This window comes from Kryptolebias marmoratus, linkage group LG6 (genome assembly GCF_001649575.2).
Source record: "Kryptolebias marmoratus isolate JLee-2015 linkage group LG6, ASM164957v2, whole genome shotgun sequence".
NCBI lineage: Eukaryota > Metazoa > Chordata > Actinopteri > Cyprinodontiformes > Rivulidae > Kryptolebias > Kryptolebias marmoratus.
The window spans coordinates 23,236,585-23,250,191 of record NC_051435.1 but is presented as its reverse complement, the minus strand read 5'-3'; the positions used below and the strand labels follow the sequence as shown (position 1 = coordinate 23,250,191).

At 42.3% G+C, this 13,607-nt stretch overlaps 1 protein-coding gene across 1 annotated transcript in view; it reads left to right on the top strand.

Moving 5' to 3' along the window:
- The window catches only part of LOC108244209 (rho GTPase-activating protein 20), a 42,548-nt gene extending 30,209 nt beyond the window's left edge, over positions 1-12,339 (top strand). Inside the window, exons 14-15 of the mRNA XM_017430186.3 lie at positions 7,757-7,865; positions 9,122-12,339. Coding sequence (XP_017285675.1) covers positions 7,757-7,865; positions 9,122-10,761 — 1,749 coding nt within the window. The 3' untranslated portion in view covers positions 10,762-12,339. The remainder of the gene's footprint in view (positions 1-7,756; positions 7,866-9,121) is intronic.
- The last annotated feature ends 1,268 nt before the right edge of the window (positions 12,340-13,607 follow it).

Sequence of the window (13,607 nt, the reverse complement as noted above, 5' to 3'; positions counted from 1 at the left end):
GTATACACATGGCAAAACTAGCTTAATACTTCTGTTGCAATAGCTGTAATGCAAAATTGGCAGTGGTCTGAAGATTTATGAAATAAAGTTCACATGAATCGCTGGGACATATTTTGAGATTAGAGTTGTTTGAAAATGGCAGAAATCCATTTTGATCTTGGCTGCGCTCAAACCAGCCATCAGCTCATCAACCCACACTAAATTAAACTATTACTCCAAACTGACATCACTTACAGAGCCATCTACAACAGGTAAGATATTAACTGTTCACAACACTTCAACTGAAGTCCACTTGAAAAAGTCTGAACTTTAACTTGGTAACTTTCTCCCTCAAGTCTCCTAACCTAAAACAGCTCCAATGTGTATCCTGAGCTGTCATGTACACACACCACAGATGTTTTTATTTGTGGTCTGACCTGAAATGTAGGCATGTTACTACATCTAATCTCAGTGGGTGGTGGCTTTGCTTATCTTTTTATTTAATGTGTATGTGCGTGTATGTGTGTGTGTGTGTGTGAGAGAGAGAGAGTGGCAGATTGTGTGTTTCTAGAAGCGTTTGTGGTTCATTAAGAAAACACGCAAAGAATTTCTTTCAGAATCCTGACGCCAAGTGTGTGTGTGTTCCTGAGTGGAGAATTTTGTCACTGAAAAGACTCCTTATTTTCTTCTTTTCATACACACACGCATAGTGGTATGTTGCTAGGCAACAATCAGAATGTATTTATTTAAGTGTTTTGTAATAGCCATGATGCTAGGATGTTTATTTGGGCAAAGGTTAATGATAGATTATGTGAGGGGCAAATTGTTATCCATAATAAACATAAAGGATTTTCTGAATTTAGATGTCAAAAGGACTCTGTATGTTGTTTGGTGGTCTTTGTATCTTGTCTTGTCACAAAGTAATAATCTAGATATAACAGTAATAAAGCATTTTTCTCCTAATTCTAAGTAATGCCCAGGCTTTTATTAAAAACATATTGTATTGACATTACATTTCATTAGAAACTGTTGCATTGATGTAATAGTTCAACTTTGAATTAGCATGACTAATATCAGACGAGCTAAAACCTGCAATAACTTATATCATGACTAAAGATGCTTTAGGTCATTGTTGATTGGATTGCTTTGAGAACAATAAAAAAATGGCACGAGTTAATAGCACAAACTAGGATTAGATACTGTAGCTACATTTTTGTCTGCCTCTTAACTTGGCTGTCAGGGAGTGAGACACGTGTGTGGTTACCATGGATACTATCATGAGCCACTGGCAGCAGCTTTAACATCTCTTTGAATCTTGGTTTTCTTTACACTTCCTATACAGGTTTTTACATCAAAATATAGTCATTTCTTCTGAGCTGAGATATTATAAAGTTATGTTGAAATGTGGGGCTGTAGCCACAGTTTGTGATCAGTTCATTAATATCTTCGAAATGCTGCTTTAATACTTCAGAGCCTACAGTCAAACTTAGCTAGAATTTAAGCTTCAGTCTCAGCATTAAAGGAACTGATAGCTTGTCCTTTTTATTCCTACAGATAAGAGGGGATTGTTTTTATCATGGAGTCAGAAAAGATGCTCTACATTCCACAGGTTGTAGGCTGGAGCCTGAGAGCAAAATATGATTACAGATATAGGTACCACTACATAATACAGCCCAGTATGTACCAATTGATATGTAACCTGCAGAATAAAGTTCATTTATTATGGGTTTGTGGGGTTTTTAGGCACGAATGAGCATAGCTGTGTTTTAAATCACAGCTTCTTTATTTTCTTGACTTTTAACAAAATATGTGTGCTACTAGACTGTTATCTTCAATTATCTCTCTGCTTATTCACTTTTCACAGCTGGACATCTCATGGGTCTACAATGATCTCTATTAATTTAAAGGTCAAAGGTCACAGGTCACCTCTTTGTTTAAACCTCGTCTATGCTCCAGCTTCACATCCTTCGTTCCTTGGGTTGTACCTACTGATGTATTACGTATGTACTGTTAGAGGTACTCTTGTAAGGTTAGGTTTGGTGAGGAACCTCCGACTTATTCACAACTCCAACTCTGTGGGTTGCTTCCAGTTGTAGTTTCTAACTTACAGTGAGTGAGTTTCATCATCAAAACATATATGCAAGAAAAAGCATCAAATCCTGTGTTTTGATCCATAGCAACTTAGACTTGTGAAGCAAATTTGCACTCATTTGTAAAGCTGTTTACCTTTTATAGAACATAATCATCCATTCATTCATTGATTTGTTCATTCATGCACTCATCATTGACCCCATGGACACTCAAGTCCTCAGATGGCCCCTTCCAGGACACCATCCAGAGACTTCAGTCTGAGCTGTTGCTGAGACTGTCAGAACTCCAACACTGAGGCACTCAGCTGGAGGCTGATGAAAATCCCCACACCTGCATAACACTCACACTCTCACACACACACACGCACACACCAATCAGCACAAAAATCTTCAACACCCACGAATACCAGAAGATCTGTCTCATAAATCCTCTCCTGGTGACTCTTTCTTGCTCACACTGGATGTTTGTGTTTTTCTAGGACAGGTCCAAGAACAAAGTGGCTGTATAAAAATGGTCCATTTTGAAGTGTGTCAGGAGACATGTGGTCTTTGACTTTTAGCAGATCCTGTTTTGCCCAAGTGTCTGTTTGTCTTTTCATGTAGCGTATAATTTAAATGTTTCTGGCTGAACATAGTTGTGTAGGAGCTTTGGAGGTAATTGCAGCTTTAGTTTGTTTTTTCTCAAGCCTGGTTCAAGAAATGTGAGCAAATCTTTTTTAACTTCTAACCTTTCCACATAGCTGAAACAGAGAGGTGACAGTCAGTTCGAATGCATATAATCACACATGGAGATTGTCCAGTTTTCTGCCTGCCTTGTGAATGGTGTAACATTTGGTTGACTATTTTACTGAATGGTTTCCAGAGGTTAAGATAACATCCTACAGAGATAAAGAAGGAGCAGCTGATGGATGGACGTCTGAAAGCCTCCTGGATGCCCACAGGCTCTTTCCAACACTGTGTTGTATCACGTAGCAGCCCTCACCGAGTGACAAAAAGGAATTCAAGAGAAGCAAATTACAGAAAAGGAGTAAAATGAAACAAAAGGAGAGACTGACAGGTCAGAGACAAGAGGGAAATATCTCAGTGAAACAACACAGATCATGTGTTGATATACCCCAGAGTGGATTCTGTTTCAAAAGCTGAACAGCTACATGCAGAATTAAAATGTTTCTTTAATGTTTACGGCTTGTTTTTTTTCTGTTTCCATTGGTCGCATTTTTAAAATTACACTTGTAGGAAATGGCTTCAAGAAAACGTTTAGAAAATTAAAATGGTCAATGTGAAAACAGTTCTTGGTGCAGCAACAAATAGTGTTTGAGTCTCTTGAGTTGTGAATCTTTATGCAATCACCCCAATGTAAAAGCCTTCCTTTTTATCTTCACCTTATTCACAGATGGTCAAATGTTTTACCTCCAGAATCAGCTGATATTTATTTAAATCTCTCCTCCATCCTCTTAGTTTACAGTTCTTGCATCTAGCTCCAAATCAAACCCAAAACGTATAATAAACCCAAGTGACCATGACAAATGTCAGTATTCTTTTAAATATATTAATTACCTCTTATGTATTTGCAATCAAACATTTAATTTATTCACTTGTACTGCTGGTGTCAAGTGGAAATACCGGTATTCTGTGTTTCTGTCCTGCATTTTGCACAGCAAATTTAAGAAAACATACAGATTTTCATTTTTGTTTGCTTCTCTAAACAAAAATAGGCAATAAAAGAGATTAGTGGCTTCAGTCCAGCTGCTGAGAGGGATTAAATAGTAAACGGGGGCAGCCACATTATTTTGTCATAATGTGCATGTGTACAAGTCATCACTTCATAAAAAATATGTAGTTTTACTAAATTATGATTTTACTTCTTTTGGAGGAATTCTAAACAATACATTTATTTTTTTGAGAAATGTAAAAGATCTAAACACCTTTGCGGCTAGTGATTAACCTACCATGAAGGAGGCTAGTTAGCTTGTTGTATAATAATGATTTAATTAGTTTAATGTAACTCAAAGTAAACAGCTTAATAAAAATAATTCAGATTCACTATAGGTCTGCATATAACACATCAAGCCACCAGGGGCCGACACTCGTCCGGCTAACTTCAGTCTATATTTATAAAAGGTTTTTTTAATCTAACAATGGTAATTGTTGTTTGGCAGCAATAATAAGTAATTAACTGCCTGACAGGCCACGGTATTTGGGCACGTAAACACTTCAAAGTGACAGTCTTATAATAGCGCTCACCTCAGGAGTTCTGTTTACCGCCGCTCAAAGTGGGGGGGGTTGTTTTCTCCCAGAAAGAGGCGGAGCTTTCACTGAGGCTAAGTACCCAGATGTGTTGCCCCACTTTGTTATAGGACCCATAATAATCCACACTTATTCAGATTTCCCAAAGCAAATTTGTATTTTTGCAGATGGTTGCAAAGTAAAATAAGTAATAGATTTCCTAAAAATTTATTGTCTTTTTGGAAATCCGTTCTTCTTGCTTAACCCCTACAGATTTGTGTCAGCGTAACTTCTGCGTACCTGTTTACATTTATTTTTTATTAAAAAAAAGAAGTAAAAACTCTTATTTCCTAACACCGTTAAACTGATGTTAGGCTGAATTTTTCCACGTGTGTGTTGTAACAGACAGTGTGCTGTTGTTCAGGAACAAGACAATGGAACGTGAATGTGCAGAGGGATATCTCACCTTTAATCCTAATCAGACTCATCGAGATGATTGAGTAGTTTCACACACCCTGAAGGCAAACCCTTGCCATACCTCTGTCTGTTTATTCCCCCAACGAGTTGGTGAAAGCAGATTGTGAAGATATCACCAGGAATGCATGTACAACAGCTTAGTCATATCACAGGCAGTGAGGAAAGAGCAGACACATAAAGCATTTGTGTTCTTCTTGGAAACTTTGGAAAAAGAACAACAGATTTCTCATAATGGCTCATATGTAGCTTCTTGAAGAAATGCATATGACCCACTGCTTGTGATGTTCGAATTTTGCACTAAGATCATCTTTATGTTGAGAAATCTTAAAAAACTTGGAAAAAATACACATCGCCAGTTCCTTTTATGCCAAAGTTTTAAACAAAGCTCCAACATGATCTGTTAGTGCTCAGAGTACGTGTTGTGAGTGACCCTTAGCTACGACCACATCAAGATTTACCTCAATATCTGTAAAATTGAAAGAGCTACAGCCCTCTTTGTTTGTTAAGGGTGATGAGCTTAGCAGCCATCTTGAATGGGGTCGATTCCAATAGTCAGTTAGTTGTAGGTGTACGCCTAATGATTACTTTCTGAGGCTTTTATTAAAATCTGCCCAGTGGTCCTTGAGATATTGTGCTAACGGACAGACACATGAACACACACACACACAAGCTTCATCAACACATATAATGTCAGAAGAGAGGCCATGTTCAAACAGGGGAATGGGAGAAAACTGTTGCCTTTACCGCCACAAATCACACAAATATTTATGGAAACAGATCAAAATGTTCCCCCCACACTTTTCGTAAGATGCTGTTACTTTAATCTTGGGAGAACTGCTAATACAAAGTGTCCTGACTGTGCCCTGATTAATCAGGAGAGGTGAAGCAGATATTGTAACATCTGAATGCAGCGTGTGTTTATCTGTGTTGCTCACAGAGGATCGGCGACTGCAGGAAAAAAAACCCACCTCATAAACACAGCCGGCGGGTTTTAGTGGAAACGCTGCACATGTTAGTGGTTCTGCTTGCTGGTCTGTTTGTTTCAGAGAACATCGCTGGTGGTTAGTAAATTTTGTGTTAGGTTTGTTTAAAGACTGAGTCCAACTGGACTAATAGTCCTTATAAAGCCCAAAACTTCATCTGCCTGGACTGTTAGAAAATATGATCATGTTTCAACCTCAGGAGGTGAAGATTCAGATTCTGTTTGAAAACTGGTGTCTATTAGTTTAGTTTAGTCATACAGTGAGCAGTCATCAGAACTGATCTCCTGATGTGATCCAGGACTGGCAGGAAGGAGCTGCAGGAGAAGGATGAGTCCATTTTATCACTGCTGCTGTGGAATGCAAATACTCTCGAAGCACTTGGAAGATTGACGTCAGCGCCCCACAAAACCCCTCGCAAGATAATGCAAGACAGCAAAATGTTTAACTTTTTCTGACTAGATTTGTTCAGGTCACAGTTTCAAGAAAAAAACGGTCAGTTTCTGCAGTACACATGAGTTTCAGTGGTGAATTATAGCTACCATACATTAAATGATAACTAGACATTTGAACCATGTGTGATGGAAGAGCATGGAGGCATTCAGTGACCAGAAATTTCTCTTGACAGAAAACAAGTCACGACCTGCAGCAAAACAAACTGCCTCTCTAGTATAAAGGCTCATTTGTGTTTTGAACATACTGAGCCACAGAGGTAGTGATAATTCAAAAAACATCTCATCGGAAAGACTTCAGATACGTATATGCTCACCTGAATGAACGATGAATGAATGAATATCTGGTTTATAGTCGATATTTAGGGTCTGCATGGTTTGAGTTCTCTGGTGTTCTTCTAACAAATCTTCTCATAAAAAAGGCCTGTTACAATAAAAGCCTTAATTGAGTTTGTTTGCCTCAAAAACATCATTGTAAGAACCTGCTGAATCTATTCATTTTTATATTGAAGCAATGGTTCAGATCTTTTGAAGAGGGGATCTGTGAACAGTTAATATCTTACCTGTTATAGACAGCTCTTCGAGAGATCTCAGTTTGGAGAAAGAGACAAGGCTGATGAGCTATCGGCTAGTCCTAGTGTGTTGCTGCTGGCATTAAACAAATCCAGTATTGAAGTAGTTTTATAGAGGCAGCAATCCACTTTAGTCTTGGCTGTGTTTGGACTGGCCTTTAGCTCATTAGTCTGGTTAGAATTAAATCTATTTCACCAAACTGAGGTTGTTCAAAAGAGCTATCTAAAATTGGTGAGATAGTTATTATCCATAACCTTTCCACAGAACCCACTTGAATTGATCTGAACTATTACTTTAACATCTGTTACAGAATAAAATGGATCATTGATCCATTAAATCCACATTTTTTGTTGGCTGCGTCAGTTGTCTATAAACAGCTTAAATATTTTTGCCATCTGTTCAGAACAAGGCACGGTGACTCTTCTGTCTGACGGTTGTGTTGTTGCCGTCACAGCCCCCTGACCTAAATATCAACATGTGGTTAGAGTTCGAGAAAGTAGTGCAGACAACGCCGGCCTGACAATCTCATGAAACCAGAAGCCTTTTTCAGGTCCTCCAGAGGAAGAAAGTTCACGTTTCTATTTTAGTACTTTAGATCGTCTTGGCTGAAATTAGATATATTAAGTATAAAGGATCCTCAAAACACTTAGCTGCAAGTCTTATCTCAAATATTCTGCATAGTTTAGACATGTGAGGCAGCCTAAAAACTGTTTAATATTTTGTAAGTACAGACAATTTTGTTGTTGTGTGGGAATGTCCAACATTGACATCCCACCAGTCCCTCAGAGTTTCCTGCATTTGACCAGCAGTTTGGGAGTTTATTCAAGGACTTTTTCCAAAAAAGACACTTTGAAACTGCATGTTTGTGACTGACCGGACAACTGAAACACTCCTTCAACTGCAAAATATTTTTATTAAAAAAATACGATGTTTGGCTCACGACCACATGATTTAACCGGTCTGTCTCTCCCCCCTGCAGGTGTGCGAGCTCGTTCGCTTCCTCATTGAGAACTGCAGCGCCGTGCTGGGAGACGTCGCCCTGCTGTTCAGAGACTTCAGCCAGAAAAGCAGCAGCGACCACGGATCCGGTGAGAACCGAGGGGAATACAGAGAGCGGAAAAAAAACTGCATGATTTTTAAATTTGGTTTAAAGATGAAGGACAAGTCTTTTGATTTTTCACCTCAATAACCAAGAAAATTTAGTCTTGATGAGCAGAAGACTTTTAGACAAAAACGCTGAAATATTTCTGTGCTACTAGATGGCTATAACATCGACAATAAGAGGATGAAAATACAAAGAAAGAAAATTGTGATGTGGCTAAAGAATCTTTCAACACCATTGCAGCTCACTATTTGGTTTCCCTTTAATAATCAAACTTTTCAGCTCATGGTTGAAGTTAAATGACGACAAGATAGTAAGAAAAATTAATTTTATAGCACCTCTCACAGACAGTAAAATCACAAAGAGCTTCACAAAGACAAACAGATCAGGATAATGGTAACCAAAAGTAGAAAAACTTATAAAAACTTATCCTTTATTGGTACCAGCACATGCACAGCACACAGAGCACCACACTAACAGCAGAGTTTTCTAGAAAAATCTCCTCTTTAAAATGTAAAAATCTGTTTTTTTTCACTAAAAAAACACTGTTCACATGAGGATGAGGTGCAAACACAGCAGACCTGATCTAGCAATGCAGACAGGGTGATAACGATCAAACAAGATTTTCTGTAGTCCCATAAAACGACTGATCAAGACATTAGGCAGGGCCTAAATTTACACAAATGGCATTCATCACTTAATAATCATAGTAAGAATGTAAAATTGCTCTTTGACTAATTTTAACACTACAATGGTTTTTGCTGAGTAATTTGTGCACACACTGTGTAAAATGCATAAAACTAGAGTTTCAACTGAAGAACTTAAAACCTGTCGGTCTGTTTGTTTCCTTTTTGAACGTACTAATAAAGCTTTAGTGTGTTGCTGGGAGGTGGACTGTCTGTCTCGCTGCGTCTGGCCTCTTTCAGGCCCGTTAATTGCGGTCAGCAGTTTGACCTGCAGTAGTTTCAGTGACTGCCGGGGTCACAGGTGTCGATTAAAATGCTGCAGAATCTCTTCATTCAGACGTGGCTCTAATTTTCCTCCCTATGCCGCAAATAACCGCTGAAGGTCACGGAGCTCACAGCAGGACCAAGCTTTGTTCTTTGTTCTCAACATCGTTCGTGGTGAAGTGTGACTTTGTTCATTCAGAACGGGGGGGTGGGGGGGTGGGGTCAAGATCTTGACTTTCTTTTATCACAATATATTCTCCCGGTAACAAACTTTTTGTGTTTCCCTTCCCAGACGTGTCTTCCTTCCAAATGAACGACTCGTCCTACGACAGTCTGGAGAATGAGCTGAACGATGATCCCGAGTCGCCCTACCAGGAACAGTTGCTGCTTCGGGATAAAACCAAGCCCGACAGCCGCAGCAGGGACTCCGTCATCACCCTCAGCGATGGCGACCCCGAGCCAGACCCCGACTCTGACCTCCTCCTGCAGCTCCCTCCCCTGGCTCGGCCCAGGAGATTCAGCCCTGCGGTCCGAACGCCACGCGCCTCCCGCCAGGTCAACGGCTTGTCGCAGGGTCCCAGAAGGCTCAGAAGGAGCTCGGAGCCCGCCTTGGCTTTGGCAAACATGCCTTCCTCCAGCGTCGTAGTGGTTAACGCCGAGAAGCGCCACTTCCCGCTGAGGAAGGCGAGCTATGATGCTGCCATGGAGGGGGAAGGCGAGGAGGAGGAGGACGAGGTGTTTCTGGAGCAGGGGCTCAACAGGCTGCAGCTGAAAGTGGCCGGAAAAGATGAGCAGAGAGAAGCCAGCAGCGGGCAGAGGAAGATTAAGCATGCACCTCCTCCTCCTTTGCGACTGGATGCCAGTTGTTCCAGTCTGTCGTCGCCTGCCACCTCTCCGACTGGCTCCTCCCTCAGCTCTTTAGACTCCGCCTTTTCCCAGTACTCCACTGACTACACCACAAATGGAGCCGTTCCACAGAAGTCACCAAGAGACTCTCCGCCACAAAGGGAAGCCCTGTCTCCATGGCAACAATCCTCCCAGCCTCCTCGGACCAGCCAAACCTCCTTTCACTCGCATGGCCTCCACCCTAACACGTGGCTTAAAAAGGACCGCTGCCTGTCCCTGAGGCAGCCGGACGGTGGACGAGCAGAGGAGCTGCCAGTAGCTGCCGGATCTTCCTGCCCACCCAGCGATGACAGCTCCGTCCCTGTCCAGGAAGCCGCAGTGGCAAATCCAAACAGCCAGCAGCGATGCAGCAGCCCTCCGTCCTACCAGCAGGCTCTGCTGCAGCTGCAGCGCAACCGTTCCCCCTTCTTCAAGGGAGCAGAGAAACCCCTGACTGTCAAAGAGCTGAGGAAGCTCCACGACCAGACCTGCGCCGCCAAACGCTCAAACCCACCCTCCGCTAACAATCCCAAACCGCACACAGGAAGTGAGGTCGCACAGAAACCAGCAGGGAGCGAGTGGGTACAGCCCCCACAGAGCGTTTTCTATGGACAGAGCGCCGCCACTCTGGTCCTTCAGAGACCAAAGTCCCACTCCCTGACTCTGGCCATGGAGGGCGTCAAAGCGAGGAAGACCCTCCCCCGCAGAGCGTCCGAACCCGCCAAGGTTGCAGGAGACTCAGACCCCCCCATCAGCCTCACGCTGGAGAAGCCTTCTAAAGGCCGACAAGGCGACAGACTGAGAGGGTCAGAGGGGGAGTCCAAGAACTCCAAGCAGCACCTTTGTCTTTCTCCCACCGCCAGCCGCGTGGTGAGGGACTACTTTTCCACGCAGGGTCAGGTGGATCCCGAAGCCTGCCTGCGGAGGAGCCAGGAGGTGGCGCTGGCTATTGTGCAGGGTAAGAAGGAGTGGCAGAGCAGGAGGTGCAGCGACCCACGACTGGAGGACTTCGAACAGCTGTTTTTTGCAGAAGAGTCATATGTGTAAAAAAGACGTCTGTATAGAAAATGTACATTTTCATCCGATAAGTTTTATTTGTATACAACCACTTTCTTTACATAATACTGTAACGGTACTACAGATTTTAAAAGGTACAGAATCCTGGTTCAGTTGTTCACTTGACTGTGATCAGAAGCAACAAATATCCGACAGATTAAACAGGGTCGGTGTTGAAGCTGGAGCACAAAAATTGGGGTTCTCCCCACAAAAACCAATCAGTTTTTGTTTTTTTTTCAGAAAATTGTTGGAGAATTTTGTCAGAGATAAAAGAAAAAAACACAGAAAGGCCTTTTGTTGGTCGAAACAAGTAATTTTAAAACCACAATAATTGATGTTTTAATTCATTACAGACTTTACTACGGTTTGACCAAATTTTGTGGGTTTTTTTTTTTTTTTTTTTTACATGCCACCATGAAAAGCTGGCGCTCACGTCTCTTTCTGTAAGGAAAATATCCCCTGAACCGCTGGATGGATTTTAACGAAGTTTTCAAAAAGTAACCACTGAATGCACATCTACAACTGTTTCACTTTTGGAGATCCAAGTCAAGATGGCTGCCACAGCAAACACAAAAATGGCTACAACTCAGCTATTTTTACAGATATTGAGCTAGACTTGGGTGGGGTGGTAGCTGAGAGTCCTCTCCAACACAGTGCCAGCTGATCAAGCAAGACTTTAGTTTAAAACTCTGCCGTGAAAAAACCGCAGGCAATAACCATATTTTCATGGAATGCTACTTTCTTTTTCTGTAAAACCATTTTTTTAACCACATACTTTTTTTTTAAGAAGGAAAAGGTTTTTTTGAATCCTTGAATCTGTTTGGTTATTTATCCGTTTTAACTGCCTCTGAGTGTCATATTTGGAAGCTCTGGTTTAAAAAAGAATAAAGTTTCTTTTACTGCGTTCGTGTGAAAGAAAGTTCAAAAGTTGAGATCATGAAGTGATTGTCTTGCTTTTATAGCACTTCATCATTTTTATTAAGAAACTCCCATCATCCTCATGTGCGTAATGTGTTTATGTTTCAGAATCCTCTCATTTTTATGTTTTTTTTGTAATCCATAAAAATATAATTTTGTTTAGTACAGCTCCGATTTCACTATTTATTCTTAGATGACACTTAACACCAAATGACCATATTCCACATTGTACAAAAGTCTGATCGCTCATTAATAATTATCTCATGAGTAATAAACAGTGTTATTTACATAACTTTTTCCAGGATAATTGTGAAATAAGGGCATTGTCATGTTTATTGTTGTCCCAAAAAGTACTTAATCCTTTGTTTATAATTATCTCTACAACCATAATTTGTTTTCGACCTGTACAGATGTGCATATTTATAATACAGATATGTGTATAAATATATAAATATATTTTGATCTTTTTGTGTGTTGTGTAATAAAACATGAAATGTGTATTTTTGTACATGCCAATTTTGCTGCTGCTGTCTCAATAGAAAGTATATTTGCTACCAAACGCACCATTTGTATAATGTGTACATCTGATGTCTAATGCTCACAAGAACAAAAAATATCAAGTTTAATAAAATGTTGCTCCTGTGAAAAATACCTTTCAGATTCCAAGTGTTTTTGTTCTCAGCTGTAATTGGTACCAGTGCACAACACAGCCTGGCACGCACCGGGTACTGTCAAATAAGCTGAAACATTTTAAGTTATTTAAATTATTTTGAGCACGATATCCTTTCCAATCATGTAGTTCTGTCTGATTTATGAAAGATTCAGTAAAGTCTGAAATTATTTCAGTTCAATTCAGTTTATTTCTGTAGCACAAAGTCACAACAAAGGTCATCTCGGGGTGCTTTACAAAAACATTCACATACATTATAAAAAGCTAATTAGTATGAGTTCAGGAGTCCTTGAGGACTCCTGAAGCAGCAGACAGGTACAGGTTGGGCCGTGGGCCGCTATGCCCTCTTGCCTAGCCTCCTGCCACTCCTGGCTGGTGCGGATGGGGTGGGGGGAGGGGGGGTCGCTGTGTAAGTGCTTCCCCTTGGCGTCTTTGGAGGTCCACGGTGCTTCCTTGGCCCCGGTCGGCTGGATTGGTGCGGGCAGGTGGGTCGGGAGGGGGCCAGTTGTGGAGCTGGCTAGGGCCTTGATGTGTGGGCCGGAGAGCCCTGCAGGCATGGGGGAAGCACCAAGTAGTGCCCTCCCCTTGCCATGTTTGGCCCCGCCCTGCACCTCTATTTTAATGCATGAGAGACACTTAGGGTTTTGGGGTTGGGAAGGGTCCTGCTATCTGCAAGCAGTGGAGCCCCACTGACCCCATTTGAATGCACCTTTAGACTTACACAGCTGCACCCATTGCAACATTTCACACTTGGGGAGGGCATGGGTTGGGCTTGGGGGGGCTGGTGCCTGCACTGGTTCAGCAGGGGCTGGGGTTTTGTGGGGTGGCTGGGGGTCTCTGACGGCATCATTGGGGGGCTGCCTGCGGGTTGCTGTCCCCTTGGTGTGGGATTGTTCGTGTGGCTGCCCGACCCATGTCCCGGAGTGGTGGTCTATGGGTCCTGGGGTTTGGCTGGGCTTGGCGAGGGTCCCGGGGGCTGCGCTGGGCTCCAATGGGCGTCCCCTCCCTCTAGACCCCTCAGGGGCTTGGCCCAACAAGGGGATGACTATATGCCCTTCCACCTTGGTGCTTCTGGGTTCCGGCTGCTGCGGTGGACCGGTGCCTGCCTGGTGTGTTGGGGGCTCTGGGGGGGCCTCTCCTGTTTGATGCTGGGCGGTCTCTCTGCTGGGAGGTTGTGTGGGCACTGGCCCATTGGGGGGTCTGGTCCCGGGCTTAGCCTGCACGGCGGGAGGTGGTGGCATGGCCCATA